The sequence below is a fragment of the Brachyhypopomus gauderio genome, chromosome 19 (genome assembly GCF_052324685.1).
Source record: "Brachyhypopomus gauderio isolate BG-103 chromosome 19, BGAUD_0.2, whole genome shotgun sequence".
Classification (NCBI taxonomy): domain Eukaryota; kingdom Metazoa; phylum Chordata; class Actinopteri; order Gymnotiformes; family Hypopomidae; genus Brachyhypopomus; species Brachyhypopomus gauderio.
The window spans coordinates 11,012,850-11,035,095 of NC_135229.1; the positions used below are offsets into that span (position 1 = coordinate 11,012,850).

At 45.8% G+C, this 22,246-nt stretch overlaps 2 protein-coding genes across 5 annotated transcripts in view; one reads left to right on the forward strand and one right to left on the reverse strand.

Moving 5' to 3' along the window:
• Positions 1-16,536, forward strand: part of smc4 (structural maintenance of chromosomes 4) — a 20,711-nt gene extending 4,175 nt beyond the window's left edge. For both annotated transcript variants that reach the window (XM_076981106.1, XM_076981107.1), the window contains exons 4-24: positions 1-131; positions 1,116-1,292; positions 2,571-2,735; positions 5,763-5,890; positions 7,031-7,171; positions 7,476-7,626; positions 9,528-9,692; positions 9,805-10,038; positions 10,170-10,355; positions 10,443-10,604; positions 10,751-10,976; positions 11,144-11,223; positions 11,309-11,461; positions 13,153-13,279; positions 13,590-13,779; positions 13,868-14,012; positions 14,135-14,308; positions 14,418-14,600; positions 14,871-15,103; positions 15,507-15,690; positions 16,229-16,536. The exon at positions 1-131 is cut by the window's left edge and continues 61 nt beyond it. In XM_076981106.1, coding sequence (XP_076837221.1) covers positions 1-131; positions 1,116-1,292; positions 2,571-2,735; positions 5,763-5,890; positions 7,031-7,171; positions 7,476-7,626; positions 9,528-9,692; positions 9,805-10,038; positions 10,170-10,355; positions 10,443-10,604; positions 10,751-10,976; positions 11,144-11,223; positions 11,309-11,461; positions 13,153-13,279; positions 13,590-13,779; positions 13,868-14,012; positions 14,135-14,308; positions 14,418-14,600; positions 14,871-15,103; positions 15,507-15,690; positions 16,229-16,390 — 3,497 coding nt within the window. In that variant the 3' untranslated portion in view covers positions 16,391-16,536. The remainder of the gene's footprint in view (positions 132-1,115; positions 1,293-2,570; positions 2,736-5,762; positions 5,891-7,030; positions 7,172-7,475; positions 7,627-9,527; positions 9,693-9,804; positions 10,039-10,169; positions 10,356-10,442; positions 10,605-10,750; positions 10,977-11,143; positions 11,224-11,308; positions 11,462-13,152; positions 13,280-13,589; positions 13,780-13,867; positions 14,013-14,134; positions 14,309-14,417; positions 14,601-14,870; positions 15,104-15,506; positions 15,691-16,228) is intronic.
• On the reverse strand, positions 11,023-20,988 carry trim59 (tripartite motif containing 59). 3 transcript variants are annotated; one of them, XM_076981112.1, is made up of 3 exons: positions 20,889-20,988; positions 19,858-19,990; positions 11,023-19,341 (listed from the first exon to the last, which is right to left on the reverse strand). In XM_076981112.1, exons 2-3 carry the CDS (start codon positions 19,883-19,885, stop codon positions 18,032-18,034), a joined length of 1,338 nt encoding a protein of 445 aa, XP_076837227.1. In that variant the 5' UTR covers positions 19,886-19,990; positions 20,889-20,988; the 3' UTR covers positions 11,023-18,031. The 3 variants fall into 3 exon arrangements, with proteins under 3 accessions (XP_076837227.1, XP_076837228.1, XP_076837226.1); XM_076981113.1 differs by having other exon boundaries at positions 19,848-19,990; positions 20,889-20,903; XM_076981111.1 differs by lacking the exon at positions 19,858-19,990 and having other exon boundaries at positions 20,889-20,978.
• Positions 20,989-22,246: the final 1,258 nt, after the last annotated feature.

The following is a 22,246-nucleotide window of genomic DNA, read 5'->3' on the forward strand; positions in this document are numbered from 1 at the left end:
TCTTTGTATTTGGGTACAGAGCTCAAAAAATCAGATCCAAAAAGCTGTCGGTGTTAATTCACAGTTCTGATGGTCAGAAGGATATTCAGAGCTGCACTGTGGAAGTTCACTTTCAGAAGATCATCGACAAGGTAAAATAATTATTTAATTTTGCTTTTAAATAATAAATAAAACTCACCACTGTGCTCGGCCAAGATGATGAAAGTAGATTAAATAGAAAATGTTTTTTTTTTGTATGTGTATATAAAATACACACGTAGTGTATACTTAAATGAATAAATAAATTCTAAAAATGGGTCCTGCTTGATCACACATCAGTGTGCTGACATGATGACAGAACATAAAGCAGTGAATATATAGCTGTGGCTGGTTTATTTTATGATTTAATTTTATTAGTATATATCTGTTGGTGCCATTTTCTGCATTTAATAGACCTTTACATTTTTAGTACAGAAGTATTTTCCCTGCATGTGAATTTGTGGTGATGTAAATACTCTGTACACCATGTCATGTCAGCAATAGTAATTAAAACATTTTTAATCACACTGCTATAAGAATTTTAATTCCCCGTTTCATTTCAAATAGTTTAAAATAGACAAATGCCTTTTGATAATTTTGGGGAGATTTTTAGTCGTTTAAACTCTTTTTACGTTTGTGTTCTTGTCTGTTTATTTAATTGTAATAGCAAGGTCATTTTATAAGGGTAGTGAGAGCTCTTTTATTTTGCAACCTTGTATTATGTGGGGATGAAGGAAGAGATGGAGATGTTTAGTAGAACCTGAGGTCTCTGTAGATGTGGTGGCTATGTGATCTTTACTACTCCTGGTCTCTACATCACATTTATGTAGTAGGATGTGGTTTATCTCGTTAATATTTTTGTTGTTTATTTAAGCACGCCTGCTCCCACCTCCTAAATATTTTCTTTATAGATGCAGGTGCAACAAGTGTGTTGTACAGTCCCGCAGGGTTAATGTGAGGCAGTGCTGTAATGTAGGTGTTCCTGTGTGGGGCTGTGTCACATGCAGCTGGGCTCTTTGTGACCGTTTGCTACGTGAATGTGCCGTGTGTGTTGAGGAGCTGAGACGGTGCGTTTGTGCCCCTCCCCTCTGTTTCAGGAAGGAGATGACTACGAGGTCATCCCCAACACCAACTTCTACGTTTCAAGAACGGCCAGTAAGGATAATACCTCCGCTTACTACATCAGTGGCAAGAAGGCCACTTTTAAAGAAGTTGGGGCATTACTCCGTAGCCATGGCATTGACCTTGACCACAACAGGTTTCTTATTCTACAGGTAATGAGTCTCTAAACTTAATGCATCCTTTTACATTTTTTTCGTGTGTGTAATTGATGGGTTTTCATTTAATCCATGTCATTTGGTTTATTTTACATTGCTACTGGCCTTTCTTGTTCTTTAATTTTATGATCAAGGGCTGTAATTAAAATGAGGTGAAGCAACTCTTGATTGGATGAAGCTGCCCCCAACACACAGAGGCAAGGCCCTACACCTTAGACTGCTATAGCAGCGCATCATGGTTTTCAGCATTGTGTGGAATGTGCAAACCATCATTTGCTGCTTTAGAGTTTTAAGGGGATTACGTAATCTGGAGTCACGGCGGACTCGGTCATTTAAAATCCTTCGTCGTATGATCTAACAAAAAAGGTCAGAGGTCATGACTGCTGCTGTGCCTCCTTCACTATAGCAGCACGTAAATATTGGTGTGTGAAGAAATAGAGTCTAACCCCAATATTACTTGTGCTGCTTCAGTGAGGCAGGGGCAAACATCTTCATTCAGGTTTTGTGTGTGTTTATTTAAATATTGCTTTGTTGTGATTTTTTTATTTTTCTATTTTCCCCATTATTTTGAATTATTTCAAAAATAGGATTTTTTCTTATATTCCATTGTTTGCTTGAGTTTACTTAGGGAGTTTGGGATAAGCACATGAGGTATGTACGTTACTGCAATGCTAAACCTAACTAAGAATGGCTGTATTATGACTGTGTGTGCACATCTGTACCAGAGGCAGTGTGCTCTGAATCTTCAGGTTTTGTACAAGGGTTCTCTCACCATTTCACACCAATTCTACTACTTGTTGTCTATTTAATGTGGCTCAGTTGGTATATTGCATTCTGCTTCCTACATCCTGCCTTGATTTTTGCCATTTTTATTTTGGGCTTTTTTTTATTAAACAGTGTGTTGCAGGATCATTGAATATCTGTGCTATGTTGCTTTGTGAACTTTGTTTGTATGCAAGTTAGAGTTTTTCCCCTCCCCTACTTGACTCCCTGCTTTCCTGTGTTATACATAGGAGTGTGTGTGTGTGTGTGTTATTCAGTCACACACACACACAGCAAAGGTCCAGATTAGTAGGTTGGTAATTGGATCCTGACCTCTTGCTGACTTAATAGGGGGTGTGTACAAACTATGCTCATTATTTTGGGTAGATGTAAGTATGTTCATGTAAAATGGTCAGATTGACCTTTGTTTGCTTCATGTGGCCTTTATAGGAATGAGGACAATCTGCAGATATTGTACATTTGTGGAGTCAGACAGGTGTTTGTTTGCGTCAGGGGGAGGTGGAGCAGATTGCGATGATGAAGCCGAAGGGCCAGGCGGAGCACGATGAAGGTATGCTGGAGTACCTGGAGGACATCATCGGATCCTGCCGACTGAAGGAGCCCATCAGTGCCCTTTGCAGACGGGTGGAGCTGCTCAATGAGCTCAGAGGTGAAAAGGTCAGTCAGGAGACCACACCGCTGACCACTACACGCCTCCTGCTTCTGGCTCCACGCCTTCATGGGTCATCCACACACTTACCGCAGTGCTGGACTGAACACCGAGATGGATCAACCCATGACTGATACTCATGCAGTTGTTTTTGTGTGTTTGTGTGTGCACACGCACATATACAAAAATACACACAACTTTAATTGACATTGGACGTCAAACACACACCCCATCACTAGCCAATTAGTATTTTTTTTATTTATTTTTTCCTCCGTGGATGAAGTTACTATTTCTAGTTATTTTTTAAGCTTATCCGACTTTCACGGGGAAAAAAATATAATGGTTAAATTTAGTTTTAATATCTGGGACTTGTATGGTCCCAGATACTATATGCATTTTGTGCTTCTAATTTCGAATAATAGCCACACGTCTACTGTGTGTGTGTGTGTGTGTGTGTGTGGTGGTCTTGTTTTGCTTGTTTTTAGTAGTGACTAACACTTGCTTAGTTTGTACTGCAATGGAAATTGAATTTGAATCTTTGAGCACTTTGTGCTGCTGAGATTCCACCAGCTTGTTGGTCTCCTGTCCCTCTATCTAAGGCTGCGGCATTTGGAGTATAAAAATGCAGTTTCTGTTCTCCTATTCTCACGGGATGTTTCTAGGGCTGGTTCAAGGTAGGACCGATGTCTTGTGTACAGACATTCGACGTTTGGCACTTTATCACTGAAGACGTCTTGATTCCTGAGTCTTCAGACGAGGTGCCCTCCCTTGTTGTTTTAGAGGCGGCCCAGGGACGTTTGCGCGGTTGCAGGGTTTGATTCATCGTGATTATATCGTGTGTCCCGTCGTCTGCACGTTGCGCTGATGCTGGTGTCCTGCCGTATTAGTTTTGGCTGCATTTCTGTGTTATGGGGAGGTTGTTCCCCACTTTAAATGTCAGCTTCTCTTGGAGAGATTGAGCATGATGAAACAGCAGGGGTGGGGGGGGTCGCCCTCTTATTTGTGTTTAATACTACATCCAGCTGAATGTGCCTCATCTCTAATGGTCCCATTCAGCGTTGCTCACGGTTACCAGCGCTGTCTTTCTCTCCCACTCCGCTCTGCCAAAAACTATTGCAAAATACTTGGCAACAATGAAACCGAATGGCTGGATCATTAATTAAATAAAATAAATAAACGCACAACTGTAGCCGGTTTTCCTGCGTGGAGGGGTGTGTCCGTGATGCGCGTGTGTGTGAGGACGCTCGCTGCACGGCCTGTTGTCTTTTATTTTTGGTACTTAACCTGTAGCAGGTACTTAAACATGCAGGTAGCAGTGAGGACAGGTGCGCACGAGCTACGAGCAAAATGTTACGAATGACTGCAAGAGCCCAGAATGCTATTTACAGCTTTGTGCTCTGCTTGGAAAATCTGTATGCAGTCTGTTACTGGTCAGTACGTTGGTGCTGCGAGCCCAGTGGGGCAGAATACAGATGTAGGGGGTGCTCATAACGTCACTGGAGGCCTGTGGCATGTGGTGATATAAAAACATTTGATTCTGTGTCCGTTAAATTGTGATTTGTTTTGCTTAGCGTAATATGCAGATATTTTATGTAAGTGGGGGGCGGGCGGTAGGGCTGAACGATTAATTGCATTTGCGATAATCTCGCGATATTTTAAAACGTGATTCTCTAATCGCACAGGCTGTGATTTAAACTGGTCACGTGACTTGGGAGAGCCGAGCCGAGGACGAACGGAGCAAACCCGAGCAGGAGGCAGGGAGGTGGAGAAGTGAAGTGAACACAGCGCACTTTAACTTGTTGCACAATGGCTTCAGGCTCGACAGAAGCTGACAACTGAAAGTCTAATACCAAAGAGGGGCAGCACATCAGTTGTGTGAAATTACTTTGGCTTTAAAAAAGATGCTGCTCAACGTCAGGTACTGTGTAAAACGTGCCTTGCTACTGTCGCTACGACGCGAGGTAATACTACAAACCTTCTTCAGCATTAAAAAAACACCACAAAGCCTTGTATGATATTTGTAAGGCTGAAATGCCAACGACCAGTGCTGCATCTTCAAATACGCAAAAATGTTTCTCTGCGCTTATACAGCTTTAGTATGCGGTGAGCAGCGAAATACCATAAAATCACGCATATGGGCGGAATAAGATTTAAAGCACGGATGAATCGCTAAAGCGCGGATAGCTTGACCGGTCCAGCAGACAGGTTTCACTGACCGAACTGTTTGAAAGTGTAACTCCTTATGGATATAATTCGAAGCGGCACGCTGAAATAACTGTCAGTAACGGAGTTCATAGTGAAAGACATGATGCCCGTTAATATTAGTGAACAAGCCCGCCTTCATGGCTTTGTTAAACACCCTGGATATGCGCTACCAAATGCCCTCACGTACATATTTTAGCCAAGTTGCTATACCTGCAGGGTTGCCAACTCTCACGCATTGAGCGTCTTAGACTAAAAAGTTACTAGTTCGCTCTGGCGCCAACCACAGGCGATCGATCGATCACGATATAATAATAATATTTAAATTTAGTCCATTTTACACCTCCCCCCATAACAACAAATTACGTTTGCCACCCACTCCAGGTTCAAGTCTCACTCCAAGCGATCTTGAAAAGTTGACAACCCTGTATCTGAGCTGTATAAAAAATGCCGAAACAGAGTTTCCTGAAAACAGTGGGAAAATATCGCGATTTTAAATCGCAATCGCAATTTATAGATTAAAAAATTGCAATTAGATTATTTTCCAAAATCGTTCAGCCCTAGCGGGCGGCGGCTATGACTGACCTTTTATTTATATATATATATATGAATATCTGCTCAGTTGAAATGTCTTGTTGCTAGTGTGTTAAGAAGTCCTGTTGGGGTGTTTCGTTTGATATATCAGCAGTGTCGTCTTGCTAATGTGGCCTGTTGAGACATTTTGAGTTATGGAGCTGCTGTTTATTAGAGTTGATGCCCTTTCAGTGGTGAACTATCCCTCACACTCAATTAGCCCCATGAACAAACGGACGCTGTTTCTTCTGGATTTGCAGCTGAACCGTGTGAAGATGGTGGAGAAGGAGAAGAACGGCCTGGAGGGCGAGAGGAACAAGGCCGTGGAGTTCCTCACCCTGGAGAACGAGATGCTGAAGAAGAGGAGCCAGCTCTGCCACTTCTACCTGTAAGACTGAAGTATCCTCCACCCCCTCCATCTCCTCCATCACCTCCGTCTCCCACTCACCTTCAAACATCTGCCTATATCTTGTTTTCTCAACAAAAGGGCTGTAACTTATAAAAGCAAATGTATTTTTATATGGATGAAAATCTCATACCTTTTTATCCAGGTAGGGTCGAGGCATTGCTATATCTACTCTATAGAGGGTCCAGCTACGGTGGCCCAGAAGGACAATGAATAAGGATGATATTAGGCCTATTAGTATGATGGGACCATGGACACGATCACTGTAGTCACTAACATTTATATCCGCTCATTATCATATTTACATGCGGCCGTACAAGCAACTGTGGTTAATTTTGAAGCATGCGTTGAAGTGATTTTTAACAGCCCGTGATTGATTTTTGCTGAACTGTGAGATTGCGGGTGTTGTGGGGTTCTGTCCATCCGAAGGCGTGCGTGTTCACTCACGAACGCCTACAGACGCAGCCGTTACTCTTCTGTTATGACACATCTGTAGCTCTGTTAAAATAAAACACTTGAGCACCAGTTTGGAAGGTTGTAGAAACTACAGCTGGAAAACGTATAGCACCGTGTTCATACGCAGCAAGGGCAAAACTTGGATTATAGATTATAGGTCAATTTGGGTCAGTGATTCAGTGGGGCTTCAAATGGCAAGAGACGGGATTATACCACATAAATATTAAACACAAAGTCCCGTTAAATCAAACCTATGCTTGTGATTTTGGAGGGTTGTCTGTCACAAATTAAATACGGGGCCTGCAACTGCTAAATGATCTTGCAAAAATGAAATATGATTTTAAGTGTTATATTTGGCCCTTTGTCTTATGTGAGATTGTTCTGATATTGAGTTCTTGAGTGTTTCATGTTGTACATGAGATGCCCTCAATACTTTTTTTTTGTTTGTTTTCTTTTTGTGATCGTGGAAGTATTTAATTCATTGGGTGTAGTATGGTTGACATTTCAGTTAACTAAGCGGGCTAGCACAGTAAGCACATGAAACTATAAATATTCAGCACGGTAATGCGTACATGTTTCTTCTGTATGTATTAAATGATTTGAAGTGTCTGTAGTGGGCTGGTGGCGCTGACTGGTGTTGGCGCTGATTGGTGTTGGTGTTGTCAGGCATGACCTGCAGCAGCGTGTGGTGGAGAAGGAGGCAGAGAAACTGCAGATCCAGGAGGATACCAAGGATCTGACCGAGAGAGGAACCCAGCTCACGCAGCAGATGGAGGGCAAGAGTGAAGCACTGAAGAGTGTGGAGAAGTAAGACACGAGTGTGTGTGTGTGTGTGTGTGTGTGTGTGTGTGTGTGTGTGTGTGTGTGTTGGAGATATACATCAGGGGCTTGCACAATCCCTCTAAAAATATTTGTTTGGTATATCAGTTGTATATCAGTTGGCTCCCCTTGGATTATTTTGTATTCTCATAGCTAAAAGAGCCCAAGTTGGAGTGCCTGTGTTGTACACCCATTACCATCCCCATACACCCCCCCCCCCCCTCACATCACAACCTGGGGGCGTCCTGAGCTCTGCTTTCTCAACTCAGCAGTGCTGTCATTGTCTCCCCAGGAAACTGGGCAAGCTGACCAAGTTCATCGAGAACCAGAAGGAGAAGTTCACCCAGCTAGACCTTCAGGACGTGGAGGTGCGCGAGAAGCTGAAACACACCAAGAACAAGACCAAGAAAATGCACAAACAGCTGCAGAAGGATCAGGAGAAGGTGTGTGTCATGATGATGATGGAGCTTTCTGTTTAAGCTACATTTCTATCATATTATTAAACAAATATTTAGAATAATCAATGATCTATTTGAAGCGGAGCGGAAGTACAAGGAAGTACAGAATAGGACCTAAACTAGTGTAACAGATGATGTGGGTTTAGGGGATGACGGAGCGACTGTTGCCCTGTGTGCTTGTAGTTCCTCACCTCCCCTTTAACTCCACAAAACCACAGGCAGCTAGAACAGACATTTGACAGTAGGCAAAGGGTTTGGTGGAAGTTTTGCCGTCTTGAGCGAAATGGCAAACACAGGCAGATGAGGTGGTGCTTTCAGCAAGGACCGATGGTACTGAAGAATCCACCGGGCTGCGTATGCAGACCCTCACCACTAGACAGACACGGTGTTCATCAGTTCATCAGGTGTTCTACAGAAACACAGTGCACATTCACCAACAGTGTTCTTCAAACAGCCTCTGAAGAACTCTTACAATTAAGAGCCGTTTGCCAAAGTCTGAACTTTGACTCCCGAATCTGTGTGCGCAGGTGTACACCAGAGGTGTCAATTCCAGGTTCAGAAAGTAAAAGTCCTCACCAGGATTTTGCTCAATCTTGCTAGATTTTCAAATTGGTGCAATCCAGGTAAAATTAGTGGCATCAACACAATCCAGGAAGCCTGAGCAAAATCCTGGTGAGGACTTTTACTTTCTGAACCTGGAATTGACGCCTCTGGTGTACACGGAAGCCGGTTAGTATTATAGGCACAAGTGAGACATCCGACAGCCTGCAGCGTGGTTGTAAGAGTTAAATTCAGTCAGTGCTGTTGAGTTTCCCCATGAGACGACTCTTGCAGGCTGGGTTGCTCAGATGCAGTGTGCTTTAAGCCAGCACGGTTTGCCTGACACTTCTGTTATATGGTGTTTATTTTGTGGCCAGTCCAAATCAAAACAAGAACCATCGCGATATAATTTTCTAGAACATATAAAAACTATTAAAAAAATTAGGAGAATTCTCTCACACACACACACACACACACACACTTATTTCCTTCCTACAGTACATAAATTACAATAATAACAGCAACATAATTTAATAATCACAAATTATGATTAAACTAAAAAAAAAAATTAAAAAAAATAAAACCATACTGTTGTGCTTGGGTCACAGCTGATCATTTGTAGAATAATGTGACCTTTCTTGGTGGTTTACAAAATGTTTCCATAGGATAACTTGACACTAACTACTATCTATTGATTCCCTGCACGGTGTTTTTGCAGTAACATTTTGCAATAGATGGGAAGAGTTTATGACCACAGGCCAGTCGGTTTTATGACTCATGTCTACCACTGAAATGTGCTGTCCAAGATGTTTCGGAGGTGGGTCACTCTGACATGCCACTCTGAGGGAGGCCGTGCGGGCCGCACCGCTGGGTCCGTTTGCCCAAACCCAGCACGGTCCTCTTGGCTGCAGCTCCACTGGTTTGAAAGACTGTCACTTTAGCCCCTTTCTCCTGTTCTCCCTCCCTGGCCATTGTAAAGCAGCTCTCTTGGGGGCGTGGCAGCTCTCTTGGGGGCGTGGCAGCTCTCTCGGGGGCGGTGGTGTTCTGCGGTGTGTCTGAAGTATGTGTAATGATCGCAGCAGCAGTCATTTCCCTTTCACCTGCAAATTAACCCACCATTAAGGCCCCCATCCCCCAACCCAGGGATGACAGGACAGGAAACTTGGGTTTACACAGCTGTAAGGCACCTACCGTCCCAGGGAAGCTCCCTGATATTATTTATGTGTACATGGATTTTGCCACTTCCAGCTGTACGTGAATCTGTATGGCAGTCCAGCTGACTAATCACAGCTGCGAGGTGTGACCCAGCATATCTAAAGTGCGTGTGTGTTTGCGTGTGTGTTCAGTTGGAGGAGGTGAGGAACGTCCCTGCCAGCAGTGAGAAGGTCATTGCAGACGCCTCCGTCCAGAAGGTGCAGCTGGAGAAGCAGAAGGTGAAGGAGGAGGAGGCGCTGGCCCAGGTGATGGAGAGCTTGAAGGAGGAGACCAGCGGTCTACAGCTCGACAAAGAGGTTGGTTCCTGCGCTGCGTGTAGAGGAGCATGTCAGGCTGGTCAGTCTCGTGTTGGTGGGGTGGAGAGATGTCCGCCAAATAAAGATGGGTTTAAACACCGTCGCTCCACAGAACAAAGAAAAGGAGCTTCTGGACCTCAGCAAGGCGGTGAACGAGACCCGTTCACAGATGGACGTGGCCCAGTCGGAGCTGGACATCTACCTGAGCCAGCACAAGACGGCCGTGTCGCAGCTCAACCAGGCGAAGGAGACCCTGCAGGGCACCGCCGACACCCTCCGCGACAGGAGGGCCGCCATCAAGGAGCTGCGCCTCAAAATACCGAAGTGTGAGGAGGAGCTGAACAAGGTGCGGGAGGGCGGAGGAACCACGGTCACCTCTGTTCTGTTCGGGGAAATGTTCTAGCACAGCTTAAAGTAACGAAGAAACGTGTTTGAGACTTTAATCCCGTGTGTGTGTGTGTGTGTGTGTGTGTGTAGGATGAGCGGGAGCTGCAGCAGATCTCCGAGCAGGACGGGCAGGTGAGGTTGGTGGTCAGTGACCTGAGGCAGAAGGTGGAGGAGGCCAAGAGCTCGCTGTCGTCCAACCGCAGCAGAGGGAAGGTGCTGGACGCCCTCATGCAGCAGAAACGCAGCGGCAAGATTCCTGGCATCCTGGGACGCCTGGTGAGATTCAGCCCATCAGCCGTGTGCCTGCCTGCCTTGAAGGCCCAACTCGCGATGGCACGCTGTGTAACTTGTGTCTTGCTCCAGGGTGACTTGGGAGCCATCGAGGAGAAATATGACGTGGCCATCTCCTCGAGCTGCGGCTCGCTCGACCACATCTTGGTGGACACCATCGACACGGCCCAACGATGCGTCACTTTCCTCAAGTCGCAGAACATCGGCGTGGCCACCTTCATCGGCCTAGACAAGGTAGGAGCCTCCTGGGCCTCGGTGTGAGAGGACGGCAGGAGCGCGGATGGGCATCTTTCTGCTGAGTCGCGCTATTGTGAAGATGAAACCGTAGTGGTGTGGCACAGCGGGGTTCATAGCCGGTTTGTGGCGTGCTGCGTTTGTAGATGAAGGTCTGGGAGAAGAGCATGGGCTCCCTCTCCACCCCCGAGAACGTTCCACGCCTGTTTGACATGGTGAAGGTGAAGGACCAGGCCCTCCGCCCGGCCTTCTACTTCGCCCTGAGGGACACGCTGGTGGCCAAGGACTTGGAGCAGGCGACCAGAGTGGCCTTCCAGAAAGACAGACGCTGGAGAGTGGTCACCCTGCAGGGCCAGATCATCGAACAAGCGGGTACCTGTCTCCAACGTTTAGAGGACTGCTTCTTCTATTCATAATCTTCATAATCTCTCTCTCTCTCTCTCTCTCTCTCTCTCTCTCTCTCTCTCTCTCTCTCTCTCTCTCTCTCTCTCTCTCTCTCTCTCTCTCTCTCTCTCTCTCTCTCTCTCTCTCTCTCTCAGGCACTATGACTGGTGGAGGAGGGCGGGTAATGAGGGGCAGAATGGGCTCTGCAATTGGTGTTGAAGTCACACAGGAACAGGTGAGATCACAACTCTGGTCTTCTGTTCTGCATTAGGCCATGGCCTGTGTCCATGTATATAAAGTGTGTTTGTGTGTGCGCACAGCTGGACGGTATGGAGAGCACCCTTAGTGAGAAGGTCCAGCAGCTTCAGGGCTGGCAGCAGAGGAAACAGCAGCTTGAGGAGAAGGTGCACAAACAGAGGAGAGAGCTGAGAGACATGAAGAACACGCTGGAGAAATACACCGCCAGCATTCAGGTGGGACGCACGCCGGCCCGCACAAAGCTTCAGGAAGGGCATTGGGCATTTTCTCTCATCTTCAACAGGTTAAAATGTGCCCTAATGCACTGGCGGTTCCGTCTAGGTCTGTCACGATAACAACATTTTGAGAACAATATATTGACCCAGAAATTATTGAGATGAACGATAATATTGTTATTTTAAAGTGCCATTATATAATTTTTTCTTGCTTCTGGGCTCCCCAAAGGAACTTTTAAGACAATGTGCCACAATAATAATGTAGTAGCATAATAATACAATTACACCAGTTTGCAGTAATGTATTGTAAAGCTCATGTATGGGATCATATTTGAGCTTGACCACATATCTGTATTGGCAGAGTAAAATGAGATGTCTTTAATCTCCTTCAGAATGCCATCTTTCACTTCATTATATAAGGTTGGAATGGCAGTTTGGGAGATATAGGTTTTCTTTGGCAGTTCATACTGCTTGTCAAATCTTTGCAGCATGTTTATAAATGTTTCTTTTCGACCTTATTTAACGGCAGCATCTCTTTGGCTATAGCGAGTTAAGCCTGGTTTATACTTGACGCGGTGTGAGGGTCTGCCCGGCGAAAATGACGTAATCGCGGCAGCTCCGCCCGTCCGCGAGGGCCTCGCGCGCTGTCGATTCGCAAGGTCGTTCACCTCTCGATTTTGTAACTTCGCGCGCGCCGCTCCTCAGCCCAATGAACATTCATGTTTGTAGGGTTCATACACCTTTACAAGGTGGAATTAAAGCACTTCTACGTCACTTTAAAGGTCCATTTCAATATTTCCCAGCACGTTAAACTAAATTAAGTTAAATATTTATACATATACTCATACACTATACACTATACATGTAATGATTCGAAATTATTCGCTTTTTATCACATAAATTAATGGTTGTTTATTTTCATAAAGCCCAATCTTAACGTCTTCACGTTCTCTCATGTTTCATCCTGGAATTACAAGAGGCTCGTATTTGTTAATGTAATACAAGAGAGCTGTTCAGTCAGTCAGCTATTTGTTGTGAAACGAAGTAGTTATAATTTTAAGCATTTTCAAATACTTTAGTCTAAATTTCAGCACTTTTCAAACCTGAAACACAAAGCAACATTAAAATTCGTCAGGTAAATGTTCATTCCCCTGTTTTTGAGGGGTGTTTCTTTATACTACCACATATCGTTTCGGGCAACAACGCTTCCGCCGTTCGTGGAGGTTCTTGCGAGGTGGGCAGAGTCGCGCTACGGTCACTATAATAAACAACCATTAAATAATGTGATTTTAAAGCGAATTATTTCGAATCATTTCGAGTCATATTAGCCTCGAATACGTTCGTGAGCAAACACACCTGTGTGTGTGGAGTATTGCGTATTGACCCATACACTCTCTGTGTACTGCACTCCTAACCGGTAGATGTCGCTCTCTGATCACAGATTCGTCTTCCCTTAAGGGGGGAGGGGGTGCGAGAGAGCAGCACTGCGTGACTTCCTGAAATCTAACGTAGTTGCGGTTTATTCTCATGTAAACAAATTTGCGCGGAAACCCAATGGCCAATTATCGACATCAGCAAAATGATTGCGGTTAAAAAAATTTCGTACGATAAGTCGATAATGTAATTATCGCGACAGGCCTAGTTCCGTCGAGTATGACGTGCCGTTCTTTAAGTGTGGATGTTATTTGTAGAGTCTTGAAGAGCAAGAGATTCATCTGAAGTCCCAGATGAAGGAGTTGGAGGCGAACGTGGTGGCTGCAGCCCCTGACAAGACTAAGCAGAAGAACTTGGAGAAGAGCTTGGAGACCTTTAAGAAGAGTAAGACTGCTGCGATGCTGGGGGGGGGGCTTCAGGTTACACGGTGGAGACCCAAAGCTGAGCGCACCACCCAACTTCCAAAACGGGAACATATTTACTGACTTATTTTCCATTTGTTTGGACCTTCAACATCTCCCAGTGTGCTCCATCTAACATGAGGGCCTAGATGGCCTCAGCACTGTAGTACTGTATCATTGAGCCGTTGTGTAAATTATACAGAGGGGAACATTAAAAGTCTGAAGTGCTGTGGCGGCTGGGACAGGAGTTGATTAATCCTAACTGATGAATCGTGGTTTTTCTCTCCTGAAAGGCTTTGAGGCCGCCTCTAGCAAGGCTGGGAAGGTGGAGGCGGAGGTGAAGCGGCTCCACACCCTCATCGTGGACATCAACAGTCACAAGCTGAAGGCCCAACAGGACAAGCTGGACAAGGTGAACAAGGAGCTGGACGAATGTTCTTCAGCCATCACCAAAGCCCAGGTGGCCATCAAGACTGCAGGACGGTGCGTGAAGAACCTCAGCTTCCTGTTGTGGTTCCTTTTGTAGCAGTAGTCCACCTCGGTGGTCTGTTTAACACACCTCCTCCCTCAGGAACCTGAAACGGTCTGAGGAGGCGGTAGCGCGGCTGAAGTCAGAGATCGCGGAGAACGAGAAGGTCATGGAGGAGCTCACGGAGCAGCTGAAGACCCTGGAGGACCAAGCGGCAGAGATCATGAAGTCGTGCCAGGAGGCGGAGGTAGCAATCCACCTCCATCCCCCTTTCTGCTCCTCTGATGATCATCTACCATCAGTTATCAACTCTAAACAGTTACATTTATTATGTTGATGGTACTCGTCTTTCCTCGACCTGTCCTGTAGGAGGCGCTGCCCGAGGTACAAGAGGAGCACCGGGGGGTCCTTCAGGAGATCAAGGCCGTTCAAGAGAAGGAGCACGCTCTACAGAAGGAGGCCCTGAACGTCCGTCTGAAGGTGGAGCAGATGGACACGGCCATCGCCGAGTACCAGAACAAGATGAAACACTGGGAGAAGGAGGTGAGAGGGAGGAGGCTCACCACAACCGTGACCTTCCGCTCCGTCTAATACACCGAATCAGCTGATCCTGCCTTCTGGTTTTTTGTAAACGTGTGCGTGCTCTCTCTAGTCGTCCAAGCTTGTTCTGCACTCTGTGGACGATAAACCAGCGGAGGAGCTTCCTAAACTGACCTCCGAGGATCTGGAGGCCATCCAGAACCCCGATGTCATCAAGAACGAGATCGCTCTCCTGGAGGAGCGCTGCGCTCAGATGAAGCCCAACCTGGGAGCCATAGCGGAGTTCAAGAAGAAGGTGCGTGGCTCCTGCTCGGTTCACGCCGGTGTTCATCACTGCTGGAGAAGAAACCTGTGACTGTGGGATGCGAGATGAACAGCCACGACAGCCGTCCAGTTCTAATGCAGTAAATGATGCAGCTGCTCATTTGTATTCAGGAGCTTCAATATGGCTCGAGGAAATGAGACACAGGCAGGGTTAGAACTCGTGAGGCTCAGGAATTATCTGCTGCAGAAAGTGCCCCTCACGTATGGTGTTGTAGACGCGTGTCCGTGTGTGTACATACAGGAGGAGCTGTATTTGCAGAGGGTGGCCGAGCTGGATGAGATCACCACCCAGAGAGACAACTTCAAGCGGAGCTGCGAGGACCTGCGTAAACAGAGACTCAATGAGTTCATGGCTGGATTTAACATCATTACCAACAAGCTGAAGGAGAACTACCAGATGCTGACGCTAGGGGGAGACGCAGAGCTGGAGCTGGTGGACAGCCTGGACCCCTTCTCTGAGGGCATCATGTTCAGGTAGGCACAGCCGGTTGGCTCCTGTTCTAGTGGGAGAATTCTAATTCTGCACTGCAACTGTCGCACGGTGTCTGCACACAAAGTTTGGGTGGATATGACGTTTGATTTTAGTTTTTTTTTCCTCCCTTCAAATTGGAAGGTGCTGTGAGTATTTTCCAGACTTAATGTTAAAGTAATTTATCATTGTCAGCAAGGTGTTATAAATCCCCAGAGATTGTTAGATGCAGCAAGTCACTGGCCTGTGTGAGGGGAAATTGAAAGAAGCAATATATACATGTGTATATATTGTTTGTAACAGTATAAAAATACTGTTAAATTTAATACGCGTCGTTGTCTTAAATGATTCAGTTATGAACAATAACCGTCCATGTCGTGAATAAATGTCTCTCCTCCCACATCTCAGTGTACGTCCTCCTAAGAAGAGCTGGAAGAAGATCTATAACCTGTCTGGGGGGGAGAAGACCCTGAGCTCCTTGGCGCTGGTGTTTGCACTGCACCACTACAAACCCACTCCGCTTTACTTCATGGACGAGATAGACGCCGCTTTGGACTTCAAGAACGTGTCTATCGTGGCCTGCTACATATACGTGAGTCTGATCTTTAGAGGAGGATTTAATGTACTGTAATGTACTGGTCTGAACGATGGTTGCTCAATAATCATAACTGATGAAATTCTGGAACTTATCCAAGTTCCTTAGGGGAGTGTTCACGGGTCATATGAGGATATGGGCCAAACGGCTCCGTTATGTCCAGTTAACTCCTCCTTATATTTAGACATTCATTTTCAAGCACGACGTTCTACATATTGTTCCACTACAGATTTGGCTTGGAGAAAAGTAAACGAATCCAACATTCTGAAAGCCATACAGGTGTAACGGTTAACCAACAGAAACATGCTGTCTGACTTGAATTTTTGCTTAATCGTTTCAGGAGATCGTACAATACACCATTGATGTTTTATGTTACGCCCGTTTAGCTCCAGTTACATTGTGCAGTCATGCAAGCTCGACTAAAATGTTTGAAGTTTTGTCAGTTTTTACGTTCGAGCACTCCGTTTTCAGTTTAAGATTTTTTTCAATTCTAACAGCGATCATAAATTTCCGGTTAATTTGTTCTGCCTACCAGGAGCAAACCAAGAATGCTCAGTTCATCATCATCTCTCTGAGGAACAACATGTTTGAGATGGCGGACCGTCTCATCGGTATCTACAAGACCCATAACACCACGAAGAACGTAGGGATCAACCCTAAAACCATCGTCCTCAAAGACATCCAAGCTTCAGCATAAACTCCCAGCGCTTGATTTTAAATACCTGTCTTGTTTCCAAACCTCTTGTGTGACGCCTCATTTTCTCGTGTAAATGTAACCTTTTTATATACCATCATTCTTTTAAAGAAATGCTGCTGTTTTATTCTATTAAACCTTAAAATCTCCCCAATGTGGCTTTTTTGAGTACCTCTGACATCACGCTTACTTCACAGGTGTTGTGGGGTGGGGGCATAAAACTTTCAGTTGTTGGATTCAAGGATTCACTATTTCAGTTGATACATCTGTTGGGCACTCTGATGTACTTTGGTAAAGTTTTTACCCCCCCAGACCAGAGGTGGACATTCCTGCTGGTCAAGAAGCTGAAGGACTCCTTCCCAGGATTTTACTCAAGCTTGCTGGATTTTCTAATTAGTTCAATCCAGGTAAAATTAGTGGAATCAACACAATCCAGGAAGCCTGAGCAAAATCTTGGTGAGGACTTTGACTTTCTGAACCTGGAATGTCCACCTCTGACCCAGACATGTAAAACGCCAACCTTCTGGCCTTCAACTAAAGAAAATGTCTGTTGCACCACCTCTGGGGGGGGTTTTTTTATGTTTGAATTCTTTGAGGCTTTGACTAATGATAAACGGTATTAATCCAGCTCCATCTGACTAATTGCTGTTGCCAGATCAGATCTGCAGATTTTATTCGATTTTCAGACACTGACTCCAGTTTCTGCCCACTTGTATCTCAATTTTGTGTATTTGGTGTTGAACACTGACTCGGGTTTTCCATCGTGACAGTTTGCCTTGTTCTAGCAGTATGCTTCCATTCAACAACCTTTCCACCTTGTTTACTTGGTCCAGATTTTAGACAACTAACATCAACTTTTGCGAACCAACATGTGTTGGAGCCATGATTCAAGTCCATTTGCCTTTTGTGCAGCTCACCAAGGTGTGAGCAATAACTGAACACAAATCCAGAAGGTTTGTGTTTTATACAAGTCTACTGGCATGTCTGAATTTTTTTTTCTACAAACTCTAATTTTTGCCAAGGGATGTAGGCTGTAGAGATGAAAGTGTCTCAGTGCTGCAGTTACCAAAGTCGACGCTTTTATACTTATTCTGAGGGGCAGAGCAGATCCAGTTATTGTCTGCTCCTCAAACCAACAGCCAAGAAAAGCTGGAATACAGGTGTGAACCGTCAGCATGTTTGAGAGAAATGCAACCTACATGTGAAGAAGATTTATAAAATATCAGACCCCCTGCCACAATCCATGTAGCACAGATCCATGTAGTTCCAGACGTCTCTAGTTTATTCATTCCTGAAAGATGAGAAGTCGTGTGGGAGTAATAAAACACATCTGGACATACACACATTCAGTATTAAATTTTAGTAGCAAAAGTTAAGAATAAAAAGAATTAAATATCAATAGCAAGGCCCTATGAAACACTGACTTGATGCGAGAGGTCAGAGTTTGACTTATGTTTTTTTCACTCAACTGCATGATTAAAGTTAGAACTACATCTCTGCGCACGCGGGCTACTAAACCAGCTCTGCAACTTTGACTTTGCCCTGACAAGCCTTTGTTCCTGCATGACTGCCAGTACTACGCTGGCGTCTAGCAGCCATCGTACAGCGCTTTGTGACGAGCTACGTCGGCTGGTCGTTCTTCGCTCATTTAGCATAAGTGAAATGCTCGGAAAAGGAAGAGACCAGAAGCTGGTAGGTGCTCTCTCCCAGACCAGAAATATACGAGCTAAACTTAAGGCCAAGGTTGTGAAGGAAGCAGCACAAAAGCATCCCTGATTGGTGGAGTGATGTGGTCCCTTCGTCCACTAGGTTTTCCACTGCCTGGCTAATCTGTGAAAGAATGGAGAAGCCTAGAGAGGCTCCGCCCACTGGGTTTAGCCATAAGAGCAGAAAGAGCAGCAGAACTACCACCAGAAAGGCCACGTAAGTCAGCGACTGCACCGGAGGCCTGAGCCGCCGTCTGCGGGTTGTGGGTTGCCGTGCGCCTTTCGCTGAGCACGCATTTACGCGACAAGAGACTTTCGGGACGGGGCCGTCTTCCAGCCGCCCGATAGTCACGCTCGTCCAACGTTCCTCGAGGAAGTCCTCCGCGTGGGGCGAGATGTGGAGACGGGGCACCTCGGGCAGGGGAGTCTTGGTCAAGGCGTCCACCCTTTCCCTTAGGTGGTGCACCGTTTCCAGGAAGGCGAGGGGGGACTCCTCGTCTCCGACGCTCGTGCACAGCGAGATCAGGTCCAGCTGTTCTTCCTTCATGTCCTTCAGCTTCTCGACGAGCGGATCGTAGATGCAGGTCAGCTGCGTGGCAGCGCCGTCCAAGGCTTTTAGGAACGCCTCCTTCTTGCGCGTGAGGATGCGCTCCAGGTCCTGGAAGAACTGCGTGACCACCTCGCGGTCCCGGCGCACCAGCCCGTCCTGCCGAGACTTCTCCTGCTCCAGCTGCTCCACCAGGACGCACACCTCCTCCCAGCGTCTGTCCGTCAGCCGCTCGACGAGCCCCGCCGGCGTGTCGCGCTCTTTGACGTAGGCCGTCTGGAGGTCGTCGATGGCGTGACCCTGGTGCTGACCAATCGTGAGACAGAAGCCACATATGAGCTGCCGGTCCTGAACGCAGTAGACGTTAAGGGGTTGTCGGGGGTGTTCGGGACAGGAGGGGACGTGAGGCAGGCCCTCGCGCTGGTACTTCTCGATGATGCCACGCAGGCACACGTTGACGGGGAGGGCATCCACACCGCTCTGGGGCAGCTCCACCATGGTACGGCAGTTGGGGCATTTGAGCGGGAGACGAAGGGGCCGCCAAATGGAGAGGTTGGCGGAGACCTGGAGAACCTGGACCAGGCAGGCCCTGCAGAAGGTATGAGAGCAGGGTAGCACCCTGGGATCGGTGAAGAGGGAGTAACACACGGAGCACGTCAGGTCCTCCTCCAGGCTCTCCATCTCCGCCACGGCAGACACTCCTAAGGAGAGCAAAAGAAGTCTTTATTGCATCCTCGATTTTCTATATGAGGAAACTAATTTGAGCTGGGCTTGAATCTAACACTAGTGCACTAAAAGTGCTTGCCTGTGAAGGTTGGCGAAAGAGTGTTAATTAAAAAAATTGGAAACGAAATGGACGTGGAAGAATTACTCTCCTAGATTATTGGTGACGAGACGCAAGATTATTTGACCCTACATGTCACTTATAAACTCCTAACAAATCTAGCACGCCAGTAATACGGTTGTCGCCTGACTGTAAAAAGATATTCTAGTCCAGGTTTAAAAGACTGGGCTCGTTTTTCATCCTGGGATCTGATTACTGTCACGACATAAAGTCCATAAACGTATGAATGGCGGGTCAGTCCTTTTCAGCAACAGCCATACCCGAAATAAGTGGGTAAATGTAAGATTAAAACATCTTAATAAATGAAAGACACTGCTTTCCAGATTAAACAAATAAAAACAACAACAACTGAGCACAAACAACCTGAGCTTACGTAGCGCGGTTGGCCTATATGAACTCATCTACAAGTAGTTCAACACCGGCCCAACACGGTCCCCGTCCTGTTCAACCCGGTTCCGTCGGTCGTCGCTGACGCCTGGTGCAACCAGAACCGACCTCATTTTGTACTGTAAAACAACATTCAGTTTTATAACAGCTCGTAACGTTATTCACCACAAATACAGCAAGCTGACGAATTGACCTAGTGGGTCTCGACGCGAGTGTGTGGTCCCATAACTACAGCGGGTCGGTGTTACGGTGAACCGCGCATGTGCGAAATTTAAAGGCAACTTACTAGATAAAAATTAACAAAAAATATTAGATCCGACGCATTAAATCTAGCTAGCAAGCAAGTTAAATAAAACAGGCTGAAAAAAACAACTAAATATCCAACTAATTTTTGTACATTGAATCCTCTGCTAAAACACCTGAGCTTTACAGCAGTTAATCACAAGCACGCAAAGTTACATTTAGCTGGAGAAACAAAACCAAAACCCAAATAATAACGTGTTTACATCGAGTAAAGGCGATATAATAACCCAGCAGTAGACTGATGAGTGATGGTTTCGCGCATGCGCGGTGTTGGGGGAACAGGGGGACTGAATTGACCGTAACACCTGTTCTACAAACCCACCGTCACCGTAGTTTAATAACGATTCACATTCACCGCGGATAAACTTAATTTTCCACACCGACAGACCGCTGGCTAACGCTATCTAGGACCTCCACGTTGCTCCTTGTAAACTACTCTTAAATGTGGAGTCCAGGGTAACTTATAGTCGAGATATTAAGTCGGAAATCGAGAGTAAGTGAAAAGTTAAGCGCCAAATTACAAACAAAATGGAAGTTAACCAGCTACTTAACTAATGGTCGTATATCGGTACTTTTAGCCGCTACGTTAAACAGGGCGCTCAATTTCATATCGCACTGTATACTCATTGAAACCCAATTTAGTTACTGAACAGCGACAAAGTGCCCATAAACGTATTAAAACAACCAAACTGCCCAGCTAACTACCCCACTCACCGTGTCGCGTCCGCCTCCAGCACCGCTCCGTGTGCCGCTGTGACAGCAGTTTGGTGGACTGGCGCATGCGCGTTGCCGCCACCACTTTCCACCAATCACGTGCTTTTGTTTTGGGGTTCGAACCGAGTGACTCGAAACAGTGGCCCACCAGTGGGATTTAGGTTAGGGCAGCTGACTGATTAAAGGACAAGTTCAGTTCGGATTGTCTCGGACAAATTGTGCATATTTCGTCGGTTACATCAGCATTACAGTATGAACTAAATAATCGTGATGTGGCGCCGTGGCTTAGATGGTTAAAGCGCCTGTCTAGTAAACAGGAGATCCTGGGTTCGAATCCCAGCGGTGCCTACAGAGACGTGCGGGCTGCTTTTCCTCACGCAACATGCGTGAGACATCATGCGTCATGGCAGCATGTGATGGCAGGCCAATACACTGCAGGACACATTAGCTCAAGGAAGTGCTTTCCGTGTAAGTTGTAAGATATGCAAAGAGAAAAAACCTAGCTGTGCACTAAGGAGGCAATCTAAAGCACTAAATGTGGGAACAAGAGTTTTCTCCACTATCAAAAGCATAAAGCCATATGAATAAAGCTGTAATGAGTAGTTACATCAGTACTTCCACATAAGACATGTGCTCCTCTTACTGAAGTACATTTAGCCACATTAATGCATCTTTTTTTTCCATATAATGGGATTTAGACAGATAGTAGCAAATACTCGACTCTGTGTTCTAGGTCTGTTATACACGTGTAATCTGGTGTTCTAGGTCTGTTATACACGTGTAATCTGGTGTTCCTAGGTCTGTTATACATGAGTAATCTGGTGTTCCTAGGTCTGTTATACACGCGTAATCTGGTGTTCCTAGGTCTGTTATACACGCGTAATCTGGTGTTCCTAGGTCTGTTATACACGAGTAATCTGGTGTTCCTAGGTCTGTTATACACGAGTAATCTGGTGTTCCTAGGTCTGTTATACACGCGTAATCTGGTGTTCCTAGGTCTGTTATACACGCGTAATCTGGTGTTCCTAGGTCTGTTATACACGCGTAATCTGGTGTTCCTAGGTCTGTTATACACGAGTAATCTGGTGTTCCTAGGTCTGTTATACACGAGTAATCTGGTGTTCCTAGGTCTGTTATACACGAGTAATCTGGTGTTCCTAGGTCTGTTATACACGCGTAATCTGGTGTTCCTAAGTCTGTATTTTAGCACATTACGCCTCTTCCCTGTTAAACATTTTAGAATGTCCCATAAGAACACGGACCCATGGTGCTAATTACTTGGATAAAGTACCCCAGATCTTTAGTGCTGAAGAACTCTGGCTATGAGAACTTGGGCTATGAACAATGTTTTATATACA